At 36.1% G+C, this 20,867-nt stretch overlaps 2 protein-coding genes across 2 annotated transcripts; both read right to left on the reverse strand.

Annotated features, from left to right (window-relative positions):
• Nucleotides 1-63: 63 nt before the first annotated feature.
• On the reverse strand, nucleotides 64-12,055 carry LOC136280982 (uncharacterized). The gene is made up of 16 exons (XM_066167023.1): nucleotides 11,928-12,055; nucleotides 5,603-7,468; nucleotides 5,120-5,439; nucleotides 4,985-5,044; nucleotides 4,223-4,418; nucleotides 3,706-3,813; nucleotides 3,399-3,486; nucleotides 3,041-3,131; nucleotides 2,902-2,951; nucleotides 2,072-2,198; nucleotides 1,874-1,977; nucleotides 1,403-1,505; nucleotides 1,128-1,278; nucleotides 935-1,016; nucleotides 605-671; nucleotides 64-198 (listed from the first exon to the last, which is right to left on the reverse strand). The coding sequence occupies exons 1-16, from the start codon at nucleotides 12,019-12,021 to the stop codon at nucleotides 85-87; spliced, it is 3,621 nt and encodes a 1,206-aa protein (XP_066023120.1). The 5' UTR covers nucleotides 12,022-12,055; the 3' UTR covers nucleotides 64-84.
• Nucleotides 12,056-14,250: 2,195 nt separating this feature from the next.
• Nucleotides 14,251-20,381, reverse strand: LOC131773521 (adhesion G-protein coupled receptor D1-like). Its single transcript, XM_066167039.1, has 17 exons — nucleotides 20,359-20,381; nucleotides 20,207-20,266; nucleotides 19,473-19,662; nucleotides 19,022-19,129; nucleotides 18,715-18,805; nucleotides 18,347-18,437; nucleotides 18,219-18,268; nucleotides 17,392-17,518; nucleotides 17,210-17,313; nucleotides 16,790-16,892; nucleotides 16,527-16,677; nucleotides 16,334-16,415; nucleotides 16,015-16,081; nucleotides 15,538-15,622; nucleotides 15,156-15,280; nucleotides 14,823-14,864; nucleotides 14,251-14,710 (listed from the first exon to the last, which is right to left on the reverse strand). The coding sequence occupies exons 2-17, from the start codon at nucleotides 20,234-20,236 to the stop codon at nucleotides 14,567-14,569; spliced, it is 1,590 nt and encodes a 529-aa protein (XP_066023136.1). The 5' UTR covers nucleotides 20,237-20,266; nucleotides 20,359-20,381; the 3' UTR covers nucleotides 14,251-14,566.
• Between the last annotated feature and the right edge of the window lie 486 nt (nucleotides 20,382-20,867).

The following is a 20,867-nucleotide window of genomic DNA, read 5'->3' on the forward strand; positions in this document are numbered from 1 at the left end:
CACATCACCTGAGGAGTCTTTGTAAAAACTTGTTATTATCTAACTTTGCCCCCTGAATATTAACTAGTTTATCACAATTATCTACTAAATGTTAAATTTAAAAACTTCCCGTATCTGCTGTGTATGGTTGTCTTCCTCTGTGGGTTGGATTGATGTCCTCATCTCCTTTATTACTCTGACGAGTATCAAAATGTTGAGCTGAAAAAAAAGCAAGGAATATAAAATCACCGACAACAGAAAAATTGTCGTTCGTCTTGTTGCGAGCGTTTGAAAAAAGAAAAGTCTGAATCTTCATAAAAAATTAAACCCTCTGTATTTAGCTAGCCAACGCGCTCCAACGTCTCTATAATAGGCAGCAGAGAACCCTGTGCTGCGCCACGCTATTAGTTGGTTCATACGTAGGCCAAGAGGAATAGAAGTTGGAAATACGCGAGGGAATGGCAATTGGAGTAGGCATTCTCTTGAAAGACGGTACATATTTAATTATGAAAATCTCTAATAATAGAAAGTCCTGATATAGATAGGAAATAACAATAATATTACTGACGATATTAATAATAACAATAATAACAATATTAATGAGGTGTAAATCAATAAGACTCACAAGTTCAATGAAAGCTACAAATGTGATGAAGATCCAGATCAGGTTGTTTGTTGAGGACAGCCAGCAACTGGAAACGAGCATATAAAAAGATAAATTTACATAAAGTAATATTTGCAGCACTACACAAATCAAACACAAAAACATAATAAAAAAGACAACTCCAAGTGAAAACAAGTGGAGTGATAAAGGAAAACTGGGAAGAGATCTTAACAGCAGCAATGCGTCCTGATTATTTAAATGAAAAGAGAGAAAGAAAAGAGGGAGAGAGAGAGAGAGGAAAGAGGAAGAAGAGAGAAGGAACTGCAGTTGTATTATTGACTTTTTTCATACTATTTTTCACTGGTATAGCTTTTAATTCCATCTTTTCCAACAGCGATGCTCACTGAAATGCTAACCATGATGATAGGCAAACCTAAACATAAGTAGAATGGAGTTAGTGCAACTCGAGAAGTCATACGTCCGATTTTGAGGCGATTCCGATTCAGCAGCTTACAATAATTTACAACAAGCGAAATAAAAATACCCCATGATATGAAGTGATACATATTCATCTTGGTGTCGATGTTATAAACTTTCACAACAAACAGGAAAAAATAAATTCCCTCCACCAGCATCCAACAGAAAGCTGCCATCAAGAAGTACTGCAAGAAAGCTGCAGTTAGGACACAGAGAGCCTGCGAGAGAGAAAAATAAGTTTTTCTCGGTTTTTCATGTTACTAACATGAAAATGATTTTCTGAAGAATCTTTTAAGCCCCTAAAAAGCAAACAAACCATAAACAGATAAATACCACACTTACCGTATTTTCTGTAGCGTTTATGCCGGTGAGAAAGATTATTTGTCCAGCTCCGAGGGCCACAGAAAGACTCAGTCGTATTTGAGTCAGAGGTTGCCATACGTCTCTAGTGAAACAAACAAGCAATAAATAAAAATAAACAAACAGAAAAAAAAAGAAAAACTCGAAGACGAAACAGAAACAAAAGCAAAACGAAGCAATATTTAACAAGGTATTCTATTAATTTTGAACTGTAGTAGTTTAGATATCTTACCTGCTTTCGCTCATAAATTTAATTAATCTCTATTCCATTTAAATCATTGTTATTCTGCTATTATTGTCATTATTTCATGTGTTCAATATACTTTTTAATTTCATCGATATATCTTTTAATTTCATCGATATATTTTTTAAAGAAATCGTCTGTTGAAAGCCCTAAAGCCTTCAAGGTCATGCAAAGACTTAGTTCTTTGAGCGTATGGTTACAGTACTTACGTGAGGTAGGAATATAGAATAATTGTCAAAAGAATCGCGAAGATGGAGGGGCTCAATCCCACGTAGGTGATAATTTCCAGAATAGTTTCGTCTTCCTCTGTGAGCTGTGAAGAGAGATGAAGATACAGCAAACATGTTACTTCAACCAATAAAATTTTGTTACAAATGCTATAGGTAAGGTGAAAATCAATTCATTACCCCTGAGTTACTGTTGTAGTCAAGTAAGGCAGCAAAATGAGTCAAGTGATTGCAGCTGCAAACTGTTACTTCTGAGTTGCTTTTCGAAGTAACCACATGGCATCCTGTCTCTGAAAATTCGCCTGACCTGAAAATTGTTTAAATAATAAATACTACTAATAATAATGATCAAAAGAAAAATGGAAATTACACCGAAAACTCATCAGGGCACCGATAGGTTAACTTCTGTCTGGCTTTCACCGAGGTCATAACCTCTACACATCGTTGAGTACTTTCGAAATTGGCGTTTGTCGACATCTTCTCCCTGTCACTCATGGATTTGCCTTTGAGTGATCACTGTTAGCACTTGCAAACTGAGGAAAATGGTATACTGATGATATTGATAATCAGGCTTGACACAATTCTTAAATAGACTCTTAAAAATACACACTACAAACAAAGAAACAACAACCACAATAATACAGAGAAACAAATCAATGAACATATAATTAAAATAAATGGATGGAGTCTGTAAGCAATGGATATAGAGATATAGCTATGAAAACAGAAGAAAAAAACAGCAACAACAAAACCTCGTCCAAAAAAAGAAACATTCAACAAATCAATGCTTTCATTTAAAGAACAAACAGATTGACCTTGAAAGGCCCTATTTAGAACATTGAGAAAGTTTCAAAGTCTCATCAAAATCGAGTGAGGAATGATTGACGGCTAATAATTAACCTAGAAAAACACTCATTTAAGTATAATATTCATTTCATTTTTCTTTATAATTTGAGAATGAAGAATCAATCACTCCTGGAACGGGATGAAATATATATTCCAGCTGTTACCTTTCACTTAAGCCACTCCAAGACATGCATTTCTTCTTTCCTTCATCAATCTGTACTCGGAATATAAACATTAAATCATTTACTCGGCATAAATATCACAACGTAAAACTATTGATTCTGATTTTGATTGTGTTCTTACCTTCAGATCTCTGAAATTTAGGATGACATTCTCTTGTAATTTTTCTGGTTTTGGATGTAAAGCCACGGCCGTTATCTCAGAGTCCAAATACCTTCGGAAGAAATAGAATATCAGTATGAAACAGATTAATTTAAAGCATAGTAATTATTTTAATGAAAATAGCAAGCTAGGAGCCTTTAAAAACTTACTTAAAGGCTAATTTATCAAACACGGAAAGATCATTGATTCACATGACTAAATATCTCTCCATATGGTTTTGAAAAATTAATAACTCATAGCTCTAACCCCTCGAGTTTCTATTTTGTGTATTTTCGATGGAAGAGGCATTTGGTTAAGAAGCTTTGGGAGGTAACCTCACCATGTGGTGCCCGTTATAGTTCGGAAGGGTTGATCTGTAATCAATACTTCATGGAGATCCTTGTACACGATCCCAACAACCACTGATACTAAAAAAGTAAAAAAAAGAAAGAATAAGGTTACAACATGGAAATATGAAATCTAAGTTGCCAATGCCGATGTCTGAATCAAACGCATTATGTAAACCAACACACAAACTTGTATGTGTTTGAAGAGTTATTTAAAAACTGAAAAAAATTGGAGGGGAATAAAAAAATTGTGATTTGTCGTAGCACATCGAAGATTTAAAAACTGAAGTCAATACAAACCGTTGTTGGCAAAGTTTTTAGAGGAAACCTTCAGGCTCGTTTGCAGGTCTTGTTTCTCAAGAGAAAAGTCACTAGCATTTTTGCGGTAGGTTTTTTGCATAGCCAACACTGATGGAGAAGAAACGATAAAGATGAAATTAAGAGTAACACATTTTCGAAGAAATATTTTTCGTGTTGGTTCGAAAGTAAGTCGTAATCCTAATATGATAATTATACTTGCTTGAGAGCTTTGTGTTCTCCACATCATCCTCTAAAAAGTGCAATATTCTATAGATCATTAAGACATCGAAGACCTGAAGATTTAACACTTTTCAACATTCTAATCGCCGAAAAAAATTGTTCATTATCACTATGATTTATTAAAATAAATGGTCAACGGGAGGGATGAACCAGCTCGATCCGGCTACAGCACTGATCAACAGGTCCCTTGAAAAAAAATAGTTAAATCAGTAAAGCAGCCATTCTTTCATCGGTCATAGTGTCAGTCAATAAACAAGTAAGTCAAACCCTGACTCACCAAGTTTTCGGCTGTTTATCTCCACTGAAGAATTCGCTCCGATCATTTGGTGTTTGCCATAATTAACGGCGAATACCTCAAAGGCGACGGCCACCTTAAAGATGAAATTTCTTATTCTTTCGATTTCCTCTTTTAGAGGAGGTTTTTGAAGGATTTGGATACTAGTGATGAAGTCTTCAAAAATCCATATACCCTCCTGTAATAACATAACATATCTCCGTTAAAGTAAGTCAAACAAGATATTTTATTGTCACATGAGTATTAAGCCTCAGAACCCTTCATCGCGGTCGAGCATTTAAACAAAACAGTTTGAGGTAACGGTAACGCATTCAATATGCTTGTAAGGCCCATATTTCGTCAATTCTTAGTTAGATTATGGAAAAAAAAATGAGAAAAAAAAACATCCAGCATGATGGCCAAATGATGTGTAGGATGTGCACAAGTTAAAGAGGTGTCCAAAATCTCGTCCAAGGAGTCGGAATTACCTTTTTCGGGAATTAATTTTTTTACTCATGCTAGTTCGTATCTTACAAATGATAATAATAACGATAGTGAGGATGATAATGTTATAATAACTATAATAATGATAATGATAATGATAACGATGGCGATAATGATACAGTCTTGTTTAATCTTGTTCTAAAGAACTCGAAGTTTTTTTCAAGCTTAGAAACTAGTGCATTGTATTGGTCATTCTTTCAAATCATTTCGTATAAACTAAGTGGCTCAGTCATATAAGATAAGCAAATAGTAAATTCATACCATCAAGGACCTGTTTGTACTGATTTCGTCTCCTTTTATTTTGAAAATAGAATCGTTCGCCTGGGGTAGAGAAATAATAAAGTCGGCGAACAACAAGGTTGTAAATGAAAAGCTTGACAGAAATGTTTTTCCTACCAGATTCTTAACAACTTCCAGCGTCAATGACAGAGGCGTCCGTAGAGATGGAGACGGTGATGATCTTGTTGCCGATGTTTCTGATGATGACGACAGTAACAATGATGCTGCTGATGCCCTTGCTGTTGATATTGCTGTTGATGATCCTGATACTGATGCTGATCTTGTTGCTGGCTTTGATGATAATGGTGATAGTGCTGATGAATATACTGATGCCCCTGCTGGTAACACCGCTGCTGATGGTGAGTGTGATGGAGATGATAGTAATGGTGAAGGTAACACTAATGATAAAGGTGACTGTGACATTGATTGCAACAGAGCTGAATATTGAAGAAAAAATATTGTCAAAATAAAAACTGATGCTACGGTAAGACACGACGAATTTTAAAAGAAAATATTTTCTATTTGTTTTTCAGAATCTTAAACAGTTTTTCGTAAAATAAAAAAGAAAGTTTTAAGTATTTAATGCACTATTCTACTCACTGTAAGTTTCTGTTCCATGTCCTGTTGAAGTTTTAGTTGCGAATACTCGAAATGTTGAAGCCCCAATAGATGTAATGGAATTGGACATGGATAAATTTGAAGTGATGCTGTGACTATTTGGAAATTTGGTGCATATGCAGCTTTTATCTTGGCCGCAGACGGTCTGAAAGATTCTCGTCGTGAGGGACCATGACTTGGAAGACACCATGAGGATTTTGCAACATTGACCATTTCCAGAGCACATTAGCTTATCATGAGAACTGGTTGGCCAAGTCTTCGTGATGTTACACGTACTGTCACACATCTGTATACAATCGCCAGCGTTACAATGCATATTGCACATCTGTACTGTTCCTGTGCAATGTTGTTTTTTACAATTTATCCCGCTACAGTTCAGGTTACATCTCTCAGCGTCGCAGGTTTGTTCACAATCCTGACCGTTACATTCAAGTTTCATGTCACATGTATATCCTTTACCTTGGCACTTCTGAGTTTTGCACTTGCCCCCACTGCAAGTCAAGTTACATCTCTCAGCGTCGCAGATTTGTTCGCAATCCTGACTGTTACATTCTACTCCCATTTCGCATGCATATCCTTTACCTTGACACTTCTGTGTTTTACAATGGCTCCCGCTGCAGGTCAGGTTACATCTCTCAGCGTCGCAGGTTTGTTCACAATCCTGACTGTTACATCCTAGTTCCATTTCGCATGCATATCCTTTACCTTGGCACTTCTGTTTTTTACAATGGCTCCCGCTGCAGTTCAGGTTACAAATCTCAGCGTCGCAGATTTGTTCACAATCCTGACTGTTACATTCTAGATCAATTCCACATGCATATCCTTTACCTTGACACTTCTGCGTTTTACAATGGCTCCCGCTGCAGGTCAGGTTACATCTCTCGGCGTCGCAGGTTTGTTCACAATCCTGACTGTTACATTCTAGTTCCATTTCGCATGCATATCCTTTACCTTGGCACTTCTGTTTTTTACAATGGCTCCCGCTGCAGTTCAGGTTACAAATCTCAGCGTCGCAGATTTGTTCACAATCCTGACTGTTACATTCTAGATCAATTCCACATGCATATCCTTTACCTTGACACTTCTGCGTTTTACAATGGCTCCCGCTGCAGGTCAGGTTACATCTCTCGGCGTCGCAGGTTTGGTCACAATCATGACTGTTACATTTTAGTTCCATTTCACATGAATATCCGTTACCTTGACACTTCTGTGTTTTACACTTGCTTCCGTTGCAGTTCACGCTACACATCTCAGCGTTGCAGTTTTGTTCACAATCCTGATTTTGACATTCTAGTTCCATTTCACATGTATATCCTCTACCTTGACACTTCTGTGTTTTACACTTTCCCCCGCTGCAGTTCATTTTACACCTGTTTGCCTTGCAGGTTTGATCACAATCCCTACCATTACATTCCAGATCCATTTCACATACATTTCCTTCACCTTCGCACTTCTGTGTTTTACATTTTTCCCCGCTGCAGGTCAGGTTACATTTATCAGCGTTGCAGATTTGTTCACAATCCTGATTGTTACATTCTAAATCCATTTCGCATGCAAGTCCGCCTTCTTTAAGGCACTTCTGAGTTTTACAAAATTTCCCGCTGCAGTTCAGTTTACACGTGTTAGCCGTGCAGGTTTGGTCACAATCGTTACCTATACACTCCAGATTCAATTCACACAACTCAACTCCAGTATCACACTTCTGTTTACAGCCTTCCCCCTTGCATTTCATAAGACAATTATAATTACCACTGCTGCAATTCCGAAGCGGATCACAATGATCGCCGTCGTTATTACATCTCGATTGACATTTTCTTTCATCGCAATCCTCACCGCCCAGCCCAAAACCTGACACAAAAAAAAACAAGAACAGAAACAAAAATATATGAATACCAACTATGAAAATAAAAATGACAATAATTATGAAAAATACAGAGGTATCGCGAGACCTTCGTTGCGCAAATAAACAACTTTACACCACTGTTGCATGAAACTACTGAATACAATTTCCACCAAGAATGTTCTAATATAGGTTTCAGCGGTCTTTGTATGCGCTCAATTTTATTTCGAAGACTTTTCAAAGGGCAGCCATGAGATGGACTCTTCGGAGTGCGCTTAAGATGCATTCTGAATGAAATCAACCCTTTAAAAGGAGCTTTGGTACCCACTCAACATAGTTATTGATAACAGGAGTGTTCCCCACAACTGGCAACTTCTCGACATCACTATTTTTTTCCGTTGAGTGAGTTTAGTTCCTGTAAGCTGAACCAAATGCAACCTTCTGGAATATTGTCAGTGGCTGGAGATCAGTCCGAAATATCCTTTGCCAATATAAATGCAAGGCTTGTGATAATTCTACTTTTAGCAAGAACCAGCCGCTTACTCAGTGCCGGAAAACACTGCAGAATATGGATTATCATGCAAATTATTTCCGTCGGGTCTTTCTGCCGCAATTTAGTCGCATTAAGCCTTTTTACTTAAGTAAAAAATATAAAAGGTATGAAACTAACTTTTCAAGCAAACGCTTCATTCGAATTTTAAAGCTTTTTCAATAATTTAGCATGGGATACATAATATTTGGCGAAAAATAGTGCATTTTTGAATAGTATAGCCCAAGGCTAAAGATACCAACTCGTGGTGACGGTTTTTATTCGTTTTAATGTTACTGTCAATTACTGACAGTTGCCACTCTTTGTTTGTTAAGCCCTTTTACATGGAATGAGGTTTTTTTTTAAGAGTGTTTGCATCGTAGGAGTTGCATCGAAACAACTACGCCTCCTCTTGATGTCTATCTGTTACGTTTCTAAATCAGTTACTTTTTACTTTCTTTCTAGTATTTAATTAACGTCATCGCTTTGTTTCTAAGACTCTCCCTAAACAGCTCGTATTTCAGTCAATTGCAAGTTTTCGAATAAGAAGCATCAAATAATACGGCATCGAATGAGTTTTTCGTCTCGTTTTAGTTTCGTTTGTGATTTGGAACTTTTACTGTGTGGATCAGATATATGAGCAATAATTTTCGTTTTTCCTTTCGTAAACATATTTGTTGATTCAGGTTTTTTTATTTATTTGTCCCCTCATGGGCATGCATATGAACATTTTCGTGACAATTTCGAATATTCGTGTTTTCCATGCAACAATTATATTCTCCTCGTGCGGTGCTCCGTCTCAAAAAATGCGCTACTTAGTACATCATCCTTAAGCCTTTGATACACAATTGTTTTATCGCCTTTTGTTTCGATCGCTACTCGTTTTTAATTGATTTCTCCTATAAGTTGGTTCATTTAGTTGTAATTGACGAAGAAGACGAAGAATTGAAGTTGACGAGAAACATTGACTGCTAGTGAGGAATAAATTTAAGTTCGTTTCTTTCATTGCCTGCAAGTCTTTGTTACTCCGTAGTCGTAATTATACCCTCATTAGCCAGCGACCAGTTTTGAGCTTCAATTAATGACGAGCATGACCGTCGCCTTATGTAATTAGATGTTTTGTTAGCTCTTTCTAATGGTCCTCAGTAATTAGTGCAGAGCGGAAGATCTTACCTGCACATGCCACGCACACTAATGTAATTAGATATATATTTTTTAGCTTTTTCTAATGGTCCTCAGTAATTAGTGCAGAGTGGAAGATCTTACCTGCATATGCCATGCACAAAAGGGTGTTTTTGACAAAATATGTGACGTTCTGCTTATGAGTATGTATATATCGCTCATTTTTCTCTTTTTGTCTATATATATAAATATATACCATATATACCCGGTTTTTTTTTAAAACGTAGCAATTTAGAAATATGTATCAGATAAAGTAGCTGCTGTTCACTATTGTGCCTCGCAGTAACTGGATGAGGACTACAAACAACTGGGTAAGATTTCACTTGCCTACCTAGAGTGATGCAAATAATAGCGCCTCTAAGTCTTTCTTTTCTGTACTCTTTTAACTTTAGTTAACCCTTCAGGAACATTCCATCATTCTTCCAATCATCCAGAGCTCAAAATATGAATTAAACAATTATTTGTAAGCTAGAAAATGTTCGATTCTCGGAACAGATTTGGATGGTGTCTGAAATATAGTTTTACAGGCATACCTGATAAAAAGAAATACATATGTGTACTAATATTGCTTGATTTTAGATATGCGACATCCGCCAAAAAAAGTAAAAAAATGATTTAAATGGAAATGAGAATTGAAATGCATCTGATTAAATTTTCCTTCAAAACTTTCTCAATGGACTAGAAGATTAACTTAACTGAATCCGAAGTTTATCAATTAAAGTTTTGAAGCCATCATTTAAAAATTCATTGAAAAATAAAATTATCGAATTCGACGAACGGTGGCATACTGCTGTAGCTATGGGATCGATGCAAAATGAAAGTATTTTAATTTTTTTTTCCTTTTTCTTTTTCTAAGTGGAATGAATCTCATTCATTTCTACTAGATTTTAGTGTCCGCTTGAGGAAACACTGTCTTAAAAATTAAAGGAAAAAAAAAACTAAAAAATAAGAGGAAGAAGGTACTTAATAAAAAAAAAACGGATCGAATAACCTACCACGTCTATTTTTATAGCTAACGGTATTCATTGGGAAAATTCCTTGTGGAAAACATACTTCTGTATATCACAATCAATCTTTTCTCTAGGGCACGATTATATAAATGAGCTCAAATTCATCCAAACGACTAACTTATGTTTGGCGCTCAAGAGATTTATGCGAATTTTCCCAGTGACATCCAGTGGAGGTAGCTTCAGAGAATGGCGACTGAGCTTTGGTGTTTCTCCGACGCTAAATATCAGTTCTAAAAACTGTTTTGCTGACCGTCAACACAGAATACTTATTATGGATAACAACGACAAATTTATTTTTAAAACTTCATGATTGTAATCATTGTGTTTAATTGTTTTCAAATCCTTTTGCATCGTATTGAAGCTAAAATAAAATTTAAAAACACAGTTAGACACATTATTTCTACATTATATCTTACTTATTCATTCATTTGTTCTCAATTTAAACTTGTTCTGTTATCAAGAAGCTGAATAAGCTCCAATTGACACATCATTTTCAGGTCTATTCTTGGAATGGGCTGCTGGCTTCCCGCTACATTTCTTCATCGTAGCATTTACTACTAATTTTACATTTACAAAACATAACCAATCGATGTAATAAGGCTTGTATTTACTCAGCGAAAGAAGGGCTGTGATCAATTTACCGGATTAAAGCCCATTCATCGCATCATTCACCATGAGATTCCATTAGCAGCTATCAGTATGCTTGTTTTGGTTCGTGACTTGGTGGCATCTTGTGTGCTACAGATGTGTCAATGTATTTCAAACCGCTAATGTAATGGACATTAAAACACTTAGTCGCTTCTTGCTGACGTAAGTCAACATTTACTTTCCTTTCTAACAGGCGCCTACAAGTTTAAAGAGTTTTTGGACCAGCCGCAAAGAGATGTTTTGCGCCATAAAAACAAAAAAAATGCGATGAACAAAAGCTTTGATCTCTTAAAGACTTCCCTTTAGTTAGCTTTGTTTGTAGGCGGATAAACGCTCGTGCTGCTGCACTAATAATGATGGCCTGGTGGAAAAAATCATTTTTACCCAAATCCTCTAACATTTCACGAACACAGGTTTCTTTCAGTAATCTGAATCAAATTTATCGTTGCCTCGATACATTCCCGTGTACATGGGTTTTCATTGGAAGCACAGATATATTTGTCTTGCATATCCTGGAAAAGTAAAATTTGGAAGGAAAATAATAACATAAGCCGTGAACATATAAAAAGTGACAAGAAAATTTTGCCAGGAGTTGCGTGCAGCTCCGCAGATTGATCTACCGCAGACGGTTGTATTTCACGGTTTTTCTCCTCACTTTCAAATTCAATGCCTATGTGGGCTGAAAATAATTCATTTGCATTTGCATTTGCATTTGCATCACAGCACCTTAATGAAATTCTCCAGTGCGCTGCAAAGTCGATCTTGCTTGGGCCGCTACAAAGTTAGCATCCCCTAACTTAAAAACTTTTCCTGTGTTCTCCTGACGTCCCAAGTGATTTATTAGGCGTGTTTACCGATGAAAAGTGTGGTTTACGGCTTAAATAGTGTTAGTTGATAAGATTTTACTTGGAGATATTGTTTTCCTGCCGTTGTGAGGGTAATAAGCTCGAGTCTCGCCAGAGAATTCTGAAGAAGTCACGATTTTCGGAATAAGCTTGTGGCACTAATCTAGTGAACAATGATTTATGTATTAAAAAGAACTTTTGTACTCACTCAACAAAGTCATTGATAATATTTTAAAAGAACTTTTGTACTCACTCAACAGAGTCATTGACAATAGGACTGTTCCCCATATCTGACAAAATTTCGTCAACATTTCTTTTTCTCTGTGAGGGTAATTTTCTGTCAGCATTATGTTTCCCAAACTCTGATCTTTTTTTCCCTGTTTGGCAGTATCAGGTAAATGGGGATTCCTTTTTTGTAAACCTTTCAAGACGAGTCTCCTGCTAAAAGGATAAGCTTTCTAGCATGAGTTGTTTTAAGTGAACATCATCCTTCTGTTGCTAATAAATTTTGCAGGAAATTGAATGTCATGCGAATTCTTGACGTCTTGTCTTCGGTTAAATTCTTTGCACCTGCTTAAAACAAACATGGCAAAATAATCCATTAATATCGAAAGAAACTATTTCATTTCGTAATTCTTTCGGTAAAATAGAGTGCGACCCACAATCATGCAGTGAGGAAAAACAAATTAAATTAAACAATTGTGAACTCCCCAAGCTCGAGAAAGTAACTATTTAGTAGCAGTTATCACAAAAAATTGCTCATGTCATTTTTACGGTTGCCTACGTACTCACCATTAAGATTCCTTGTTTACTTAGCTATTGAAATAGTACTTTTGGTGTTTTTAGAGCAGCTAAAAAATTCCAACTGGCACGGAACAAATATATTTCTACTTGAAATAATTTACTAATTTTAAAATGATCCTACAACTTAGATGATAACGCTGTCTTAACTTTCCCTGCTGTTACTTCTCCATGGGCACTCAAATATCATCTTTTAATTTATTTAATTCATTTTGGATACATTAGTTTGGAATTTTTGGGGTATGTAGACCATTCTTTATCATACTATCATTATATCGAGAGAATAACAAGAAGTATATCTGGGTCATTTCGCTTAAATGAGATATCAAAGGTATCGCTCAACCACGACTGTGTTCATCGCTATTCCGTTGCATCAATAATTAAGAGCAATGGTGATTAAAGGTTTTTGTGCTCCTCGATATATGTCTGCACTTATATCTTGCTTGTGTAATATATCCTTAAAGAATCGTTACAAAGCTCTGATATTACATCTGTCCTCTTGCTAATGCAACGAGAGAACACAAAATAGGTGGGCGTAGCTAGGTCTCTCTAGGTCTCCCCCTCTTCCCCTTTCGAAAGAAGGGGGAAGTCGTCGTTACAAACGTGTACGTGCGCACCTCACGTAAAGTGGCGTTAACTTATATCTAACGAGCTTGTAATCACACAGTGGAAGGATTATTCAACATTTCAGAAGATTTTGTGGCAATGGCTTCATATTTAAAGAAACAAACCAAAAAACAGACAAAAACATAACAGAGCAACTTAAACACTCACTCAAGAGAGTAGTTGGACTTCTCAGGCATCTTACAATCTTCCCCTGGGGAGATGGGGTTAGGGGTGTGAGAGCGAAGAGAAGGTGGTGAAGATGGATTCAAAACCCCTTCCTCTCTTCCACCCTATAATGGTTTACTCTAAGCATTGATCAAAACTCAGAGGGATTCTTCCCTACGGGACAGTGGAAATCCAAAGTGATCAAAAGTGACTCGACAGGGTAAAAAGTGCCTCGTCATGCGAACAAATAAAACAGATTACTAAAAGGTATAGTTCATTCACTCCTTTTTAATTTATTAATTAAAAATTTAAAACTTGACATTTACCACTGCTATTACAAAAGTACGATCGTATTTGGTATTTTCACAGGTAGCTTAGTGGGATCAATATTTGTTTCTGGGCAACCGAGCTCGATATCGATTTGTCGTACTCGATTACCATTCCTGCTCGATAAGCAAACGACGTTTGATAATCGAGCTCGATAACTACAAGTCGAGCTCGATCGCTAATCGAGTACGATTACTAATCGAGCTCGATTACTAATCGAGCTCGATTAGTTATCGAGCTCGACAAAATTCGTTTATCGAGCTCGGTTACAGTACTGACGAGAAAGACTGGTCGAGAGTGCAACCTTATGGAGTGCGATGGAGTGTGCAAAAAAACCTCGATACCGACGGCGAAATACTTCATAAGTTTTTTAGGAGATTCAGAGACAGGATTCATAGAGAGGATATGAAGTAAGTGGGGAGAATATTGAAAATAAATTTTCCCACGCTGCCGTTTTTGTTTAAGCGATTCTCTTCCCTAAGATCAGGACACCCTTTTTTTCGCTCGTGTGCGTTCCGGCTTTCTCTACGACAACTTGCATTTAGATATTACTTTGAACTTTTACTGTAACTTTTTAGAGGGTAATTAAAGAAAGGAAAAGACACGCATATGAAGCGGTAAAAAAAAACTGAATATCGTCGCACCTTTTTTGTGTACTCAAAATGTGGACCAATATTAAGTCGTTATAAATATTGATAAACAGTGGTTTAAAGGAAATACAGTAAAATGTGTATTAGTGTTAAACAAGTGAGACTTGAATGTATGATACGATTTTAGATAATCGACTCTTGTTTTCGTTCTAGTGAATCCAGTTATTTAAGCTATTTTTTTTAAATTCCAACTTATTTTAAGGCTGCTATTCAACTGCCCACACATCACCGACATCACTTGGATTAACCTGTGAGCTTTTCCTTGTGGATTTTTCATTTGTAAAGTTGGAAAAACGGTATCACTAAAAGTCGTTAAGATTGAATTACTGAATACTGTATTCTGCTATTCTTTGAAGGATTGCATTTCTACTGCCCTCACTTCGCTGGCATCTCTTGGATTAACTTGAGAGCTCTTCTTCGCAGAGTTTCCATGATCTACAGCAGATGGGAAAATGATGTTCATCTTCCTTTTTAATTGCTCTCTAATCTGCAGATGAACAAGCGACCAAGTATCAAATGGTAACCGCCAAAATCTTTAATGATGTCTAGCAAATTTACAATTCGTCTTAGGTACATCCTCAGTTTGATATTCATCATACCTGGCTGTTCCGCACACAATGAAGAACGAAAATCAGGATTCCCTGAAACAGATAGTTATATCAGTATTACACTTTTTGTATTCCGGGTGAGAAAGGTGATAACGGTATGATCGTTTGAGATGAAACCACAATAAAGGTGGCGAAAGAATGAATTAAAGCAAGTCGCATATCCCTTAAACCAATAAGGATTGTCTGCTGTTGGGTAAATTGTTTTGAATAGGCAATATCATCTGACCAAAAGAGTCTTTTTTAAGCAAAAGAGTGGTTGAGCATTTAAGTATTTGAACAGATGACTAAAATTTAATTATAGACTAGCTTTTATTAAAAGCTCACCTGAGTAGAGCTGAAAATGGTGAAAAGGTAGGCGACAGCTTTGTGTGATGATAGCAAAAGACCAAAAAGCCATGTGACACCCAGCAGTGGAATCATCACCGCGCATGTTTTAATGCCAAGTCTGAATAATGAGAACAACATATCACGAGGATCGATTAACCATTTCTTTCCGTCACGGGAAAAAAATCGTATTGCTTCATCGTTGCAAACGAACGAGAGTGGAATCTAGGGAAATACTGCTAGACTAAATGCGGCAATAATTTGATTTCATTACTTGAGGAGTCTTTTTAGAAAATAGTTTTACTTACCTCCCCCCCCCCCCTGAATTTTAACTAGTTTACCACAATTATCTAAGAAATGTTAAATTTGAAAACTTCCCGTATCTGCTGTAAATGGTTATCTTCCCCCGTGGGTTGTGTTAATGTGCTCATCTCCTTTATTATTCGGACGAGTATCAAAATGTTGAGCTGAAAAAAATAAGGATTATGAAATGTATCGCTGAAAACAGAAAAATTGTCATTCGTTCTGTTACGAGCGTTTGAAAAAAGAAAATTCTGAATCTTTATAGAAAATTAAACCCCGGTGTTCAGCTAACCAACGCGCTCCGACGTCTCTATAATGAGCAGCAGAGAACCGTGTGCTGCGCCACGCTATTACTTGGTTCATACACAGGCCAAGAGGAATGGAACTTGGAAAGACACAAGGGAATATCAATTGGAGTTGATATTCTTTAGAAAGACGGTAAACGTTTGCTAATAAAAATCTTTAATAATAGGCAGTCCTGGTGTAGGAAATAGCGATAATATTACCGACAATTATCATAATAATAATAATAACAATAATAACAACGCAGACTCACAACTTCAATGATAGCTACAAATGTGACGAAGATCCAGATCAGGTTGTTTCTCGAGGACAGCCAGCAACTGGAAACGAGTATATAAAAAAAATTAAATTCCAGAAAATAATCTTCAGAGCACAACACAAATCAAACACAACAGCATAATAAAACAAGGCAACTCCAAGTGAAAACAAATGGAGTGATAAAGGAAAACTGGGAAGAGATCTTAACAACAGCAACGGGTCGTGAAATGCCGATTATTTAAATGAAAAAAAGAGAGAGGGAAGAGGAAGAAGAGAGAAGAAACTGCAGTTATATTATTTGTTGTTTTTCATACTATGTTTCACTGATATAGCTTTTCATTCCATCTTTTCCAGCAGCGATGCTTATTGAAATGCTAACCATGATGATGGGCAAGCCTAAACATAAGTAGAATGAAGTTAGTGCAACTCGAGAGGTCATACGTCCAATTTTCAGACGATTTCGATTCAGCAGCTTACAATAATTTACAACAAGTGAAATAACATTACCCCATGATATGAAGTGATACATATGCATCTTGGTGCTGATGTTATAAACTTTCACAACAAATAGGAAGATATAAATTTCCTCCACCAGCATCCAACAGAAAGCTGCCAGTAGGAAGTACTGCAAGAAAGCTGCTATTAGGACACAGAGAGCCTACGAGAGAGAAAAAAAAAGTTTTTGTAGGTTTTTCATATTGTTTTCAAAAGAGAATCTGTTCGGCCCCTAAAATGCAAATAAACCATAAATCGATAAATACAACACTCACGGTATTTTCTGTAGCGTTTATGCCGGCGAGAAAGACTATTTGTCCAACTCCGAGGGACAAAGAAAGACTCAGTCGTATTTGAGTCAGAGGTTGCCATACGTCTCTAGTGAAAAAAGCAAGCAATAAAAAAACCGACAAACAAAAAAAAAAAAAGCAAAAAATCAAAGCAAGATAGAAACAAAAACAAAACGAAGCAATATTTTACAAGGTATTTTATTAATTTTGTACTGTACTACTTTACACATCCTACCGGCTTTCGCTCATAAATTCAATTGGTCTCTATGACATTTTTTTCATCTTAATTCGTTATTTTTTTAATTTCATGGATATTTTTTTTAAAGAACTTGTCTGTTCTAAGCCCCAAATCATTCAAGGTCATGCAAAGACTTGGTTCTTTGAGCGTATGGTTACAGTACTTACGTGAGGTAGGAATATAGAATAATTGTCAAAAGAATTCCGAAGATGGAAAGGCTTAATCCCACGTGGGTGATAATTTCATGAATAGTTTCGTCTTCCACAGTGAGCTGTGAAGAGAGATGAATATTCACAATATTCATATTTTATTACCAATACTAAAGGTAAGGTGAAAATCAATTCATTACCCCTGGGATACCGTTGTAGTCAAGTAAGACAGCAAAATTAGTCAGATGATTGCAGCTGCACACTGTTTCTTCTGTGTTGCTTTGCGATGCAACCACATGGCATCCTCTCCCTGAAAATCCTTCTGAGCTAGAAAAATAACGACAAAGTTAAAAAAAAAATAACACAACAAAATTAAAACAATAACAACAATATTATAAAAATAATTTTGAAGAAGACCTTTGGTTACCAAAAGGTCAGCTTGCTATCTTCCTCATTATAATCGTAGCCTCGAGACCAAGTTGACCACTTTCCATTTTATTCAGTAATTGATATGTGCTACTCATGAAGTCGGCTTTGATATTCTAACTGTTATAATGTGATGAAAAGGTATATTGAAGATCCAGGCTAGTAAAACACAACTGAATCTTACCTTATGTGAAGAAAATTAAAAAAAAAAAAAACAGAAAAAAACCAAAGGCGAACTTTTACTTTTACGGTAAACAAAACGATTTTGTCAGCAACAATATGTAAGACCATGGCAGAAGCGAAAAAAGGCGACAACCGCAAATGAAAACGAATAAAATGCAGATAGAAATGGCTTCAAAACAGGAAGTATCAGATTGACAGTGACGGATAATTGATAACTTAAGGGAAAGTCATGCCGGCATAATAATCAACTGGGGGCTTTTCCATTCGTATGTTGTTGAAATTTTTTTGGTTTTTCCTGCTGCAAGAGCTGATTGGTGTTTCCTTCACAAACAAAAAATTCATAGCAGTTAACAAAGATTACGTAAGATTAGCTTGCATAACTTCTAGCACAAGGTAGTAATATATTTCAGCTTGTTACCTTTTGCTAAAGCCCCTCCAAAATACACATGTCTTTTCTCTTTCATCAACCTGAAAATGTGTATTATTTCCTTGGAGTAAATAAACACAATGTAGCGCAATTGATACCAATTTTAATCGTGTTCTTACCTTCAGGTTTCTGAACTTTAGCATGACATTCGCTTCCAGTTTGTTTGGTTTTGGATCCATAGCCACGGCCATTATCCTGGAGTTCAAATACCTTTCAAAAAAAAAGAAGAATCATAATTTTATTTATTTTGAATCATATAATTTTTAGAAAAATTTTTGACGATACGGTAACCATGGTAACCAAGGAGCTCTTACTGTGTTACTTTAAGCTGATTTCCTTGACACCGAAAATAGTCATTGATTCACACAGGGATCACGAAATACTGCTTTGAAAAATTTAAGAGATTTTGTTGGTTGAATGCAATGCATTTCTCTGTTTTCCGCGGAAGTAACAATTTGTTTAAAAGTTTAGAGAAGTTAAACTTCACCTTGTGGCTTCGCCTGCTTCATTTCTGATGGTTTGATTTGTGTCCAGTAGTTCGTGGAGATCCTTATACACAATCCCAACAACCAGTGAAACTTAAAAAAAGAAATTGAGGAAGAAAAGAAAATCAAGCCAGAACATGGTCTTTCACGAAACTTCAGATAACTGAATCAAATGTACTGTGTAAACAAACAAAGAAACTCAGAACTATGTATATGCGCAGCTGTACTTCAGTACCACGTAAATTTGTAAGGGAAATACAGGGAATTGTACTTATCCATTGAGGAGTAAACACTGCAGTCGATACCAACCGGATTTCGCAAAATTTGCAGACGAAACATTTATGTTTCCTTGCGATTCTTCATCCTTAAAGTAGAAGTCACTTGCATTTTGGTGGTAGGCTTTATGAATACCCAGCACTAACGAAGAAAACAACAGGTGATGGTATTAATAATTTCACGACACTTGCTGGACTGAAAATACAGTCTGTATATCATAGTTGCATAAACGCTTTTATTTACTTTACCTCTAAACAGCGCAATCCTTTAAATATTGTAAAATAATTGATGATAAGACGTCAGCATTTTGAAGGGTTCAGATCGCTGGATATTATCATCCAATTCCATAATGATTGATGAACATAAATAGTCAATGGAAGGACTGAATGGATCGATTGATCCAGCAATAAAGCTTCGCATTCAGTAACCTATATCAATTTACTACATCATCAAGGCCTATAGATTATACGCTGTTTAAACTCACCCATTGTCTGGCTGTCGATCACTTGTGGGGACCTTGTTCCAGTCAGGTGGAGCTTGCTGTATTTAAGAGCAAATTCTTCAAAGGCGATAGTCACTTTAAAAGTGGATCTTCTTCTTGTCTCAATCTCATCTGTTATAGGGGCGCGGTTACGAGCTTTTGTGATGAATATTTCCAAAACCGCTATGGCTTCCTGTAATGACATGAAATATTTTTGTTTAGGTAAGGTGCTAAGCATTTGTGGTAAGAAAATAAAAAAAAATCATTACAAATAGATAAGAAAATTATTCAAGCGAGAGAGCCAACCAATTTCGGACACAAATGCATGTGCACAGGTTAGAGATCGACTAGACCAGGAAATCAAAATATTTCACTTGGAGGATAGATTATTCAGTTTTCGTCTACGAATTTAAAAAAAAAATAACAATCATACTGGTAATTATGATAATAATAATACTGGTAACGATAATTTATCTATGAAAATTCCTAAAACAGCTTTCTTACAGGCGAGAAAAACTATACAGGTTAACGTCTTAATCAAGTAAAAAGTTATGAGCCATTAATCTTTTACCGCCACGAGCAATATGAGACGAAAGCAGAAAAACTAACAAACAAACAAAAAATGATTTATACGCTTAATGAAAATTCGTATTTGCGGATTCCGTTTGAACATTCAAAACATACTGACTGGAACTTCAGTTCCATAACTGCGTATAGAAATTAGAAGAATGAAATACCTGTAAGGAACTGGCGTTGGTGATATTCATTCTGCTAAGTTTAGAAACATATTCCGCCGCCTGAGGTAAGGGAAATAACAGTTATAATTATAGAGTATGAGGATCCCAAAAGTAAAAAAACAAAACAAAAACAAAAAAGAAAAATTACACACCAGCTTTTGAATCCTTGTTGACTGCAACGTGGGTTGTGGACTTATAGATTCGGATGGTGAAGATTTTTCTGCAATTTTGAATGAGAACAATGATGGTGCAGCTGAAATCGACACAAATAACGCCAACAATAATTACTAAAGAAATGTTCTCAGAAACAATTTTTTCCCATATTGTTTTCTATACTACATTTTAAGTTCAATTCATATTCATTGAAACAAATTGGTTCAGGTTTTTTTTTTATTTAAATTTTTTTTTTATTTTGTAATATTTAGCTCTAAAACTGTCTTCACGCCTCTTACAAATAACTTCTAAACTCGGGAAAGGACGGCAAATAATTGAATCGCTTTCTCCGATTACTTTATCAATGGAAGGCTCATAATAGTCAGTATATTCTGTTTCTGTTATATTCTACATCGCATTGAAACTAGCACCCACAATTAACTTTTATTATTTTCTAAAAGTCTCATGCCAAGTTTTTATCGGACAGTTTGTTACCAGACGGTTTAAT

Source organism: Pocillopora verrucosa, chromosome 5 (genome assembly GCF_036669915.1).
Source record: "Pocillopora verrucosa isolate sample1 chromosome 5, ASM3666991v2, whole genome shotgun sequence".
Lineage (NCBI taxonomy): Eukaryota > Metazoa > Cnidaria > Anthozoa > Scleractinia > Pocilloporidae > Pocillopora > Pocillopora verrucosa.

Coding starts and splice junctions, on each gene's coding strand:
- LOC136280982 (XM_066167023.1), bottom strand. CDS start 12,021: ATGCTGACAGAAAATTACCCTCACAGAGAAAAAGAAATGTTGACGAAA. Junction 2,199..2,901: donor TGGAGTGGCTTAAGTGAAAG/GTAACAGCTGGA, acceptor AACAATTTTCAG/GTCAGGCGAATTTTCAGAGA. Junction 1,978..2,071: donor ACTACAACAGTAACTCAGGG/GTAATGAATTGA, acceptor CTCTCTTCACAG/CTCACAGAGGAAGACGAAAC.
- LOC131773521 (XM_066167039.1), bottom strand. CDS start 20,236: ATGAATATCACCAACGCCAGTTCCTTACAG. Junction 19,663..20,206: donor CCAACGCCAGTTCCTTACAG/GTATTTCATTCT, acceptor ATGTCATTACAG/GAAGCCATAGCGGTTTTGGA. Junction 14,711..14,822: donor ATTGTGTGCGGAACAGCCAG/GTATGATGAATA, acceptor GTTCATCTGCAG/ATTAGAGAGCAATTAAAAAG.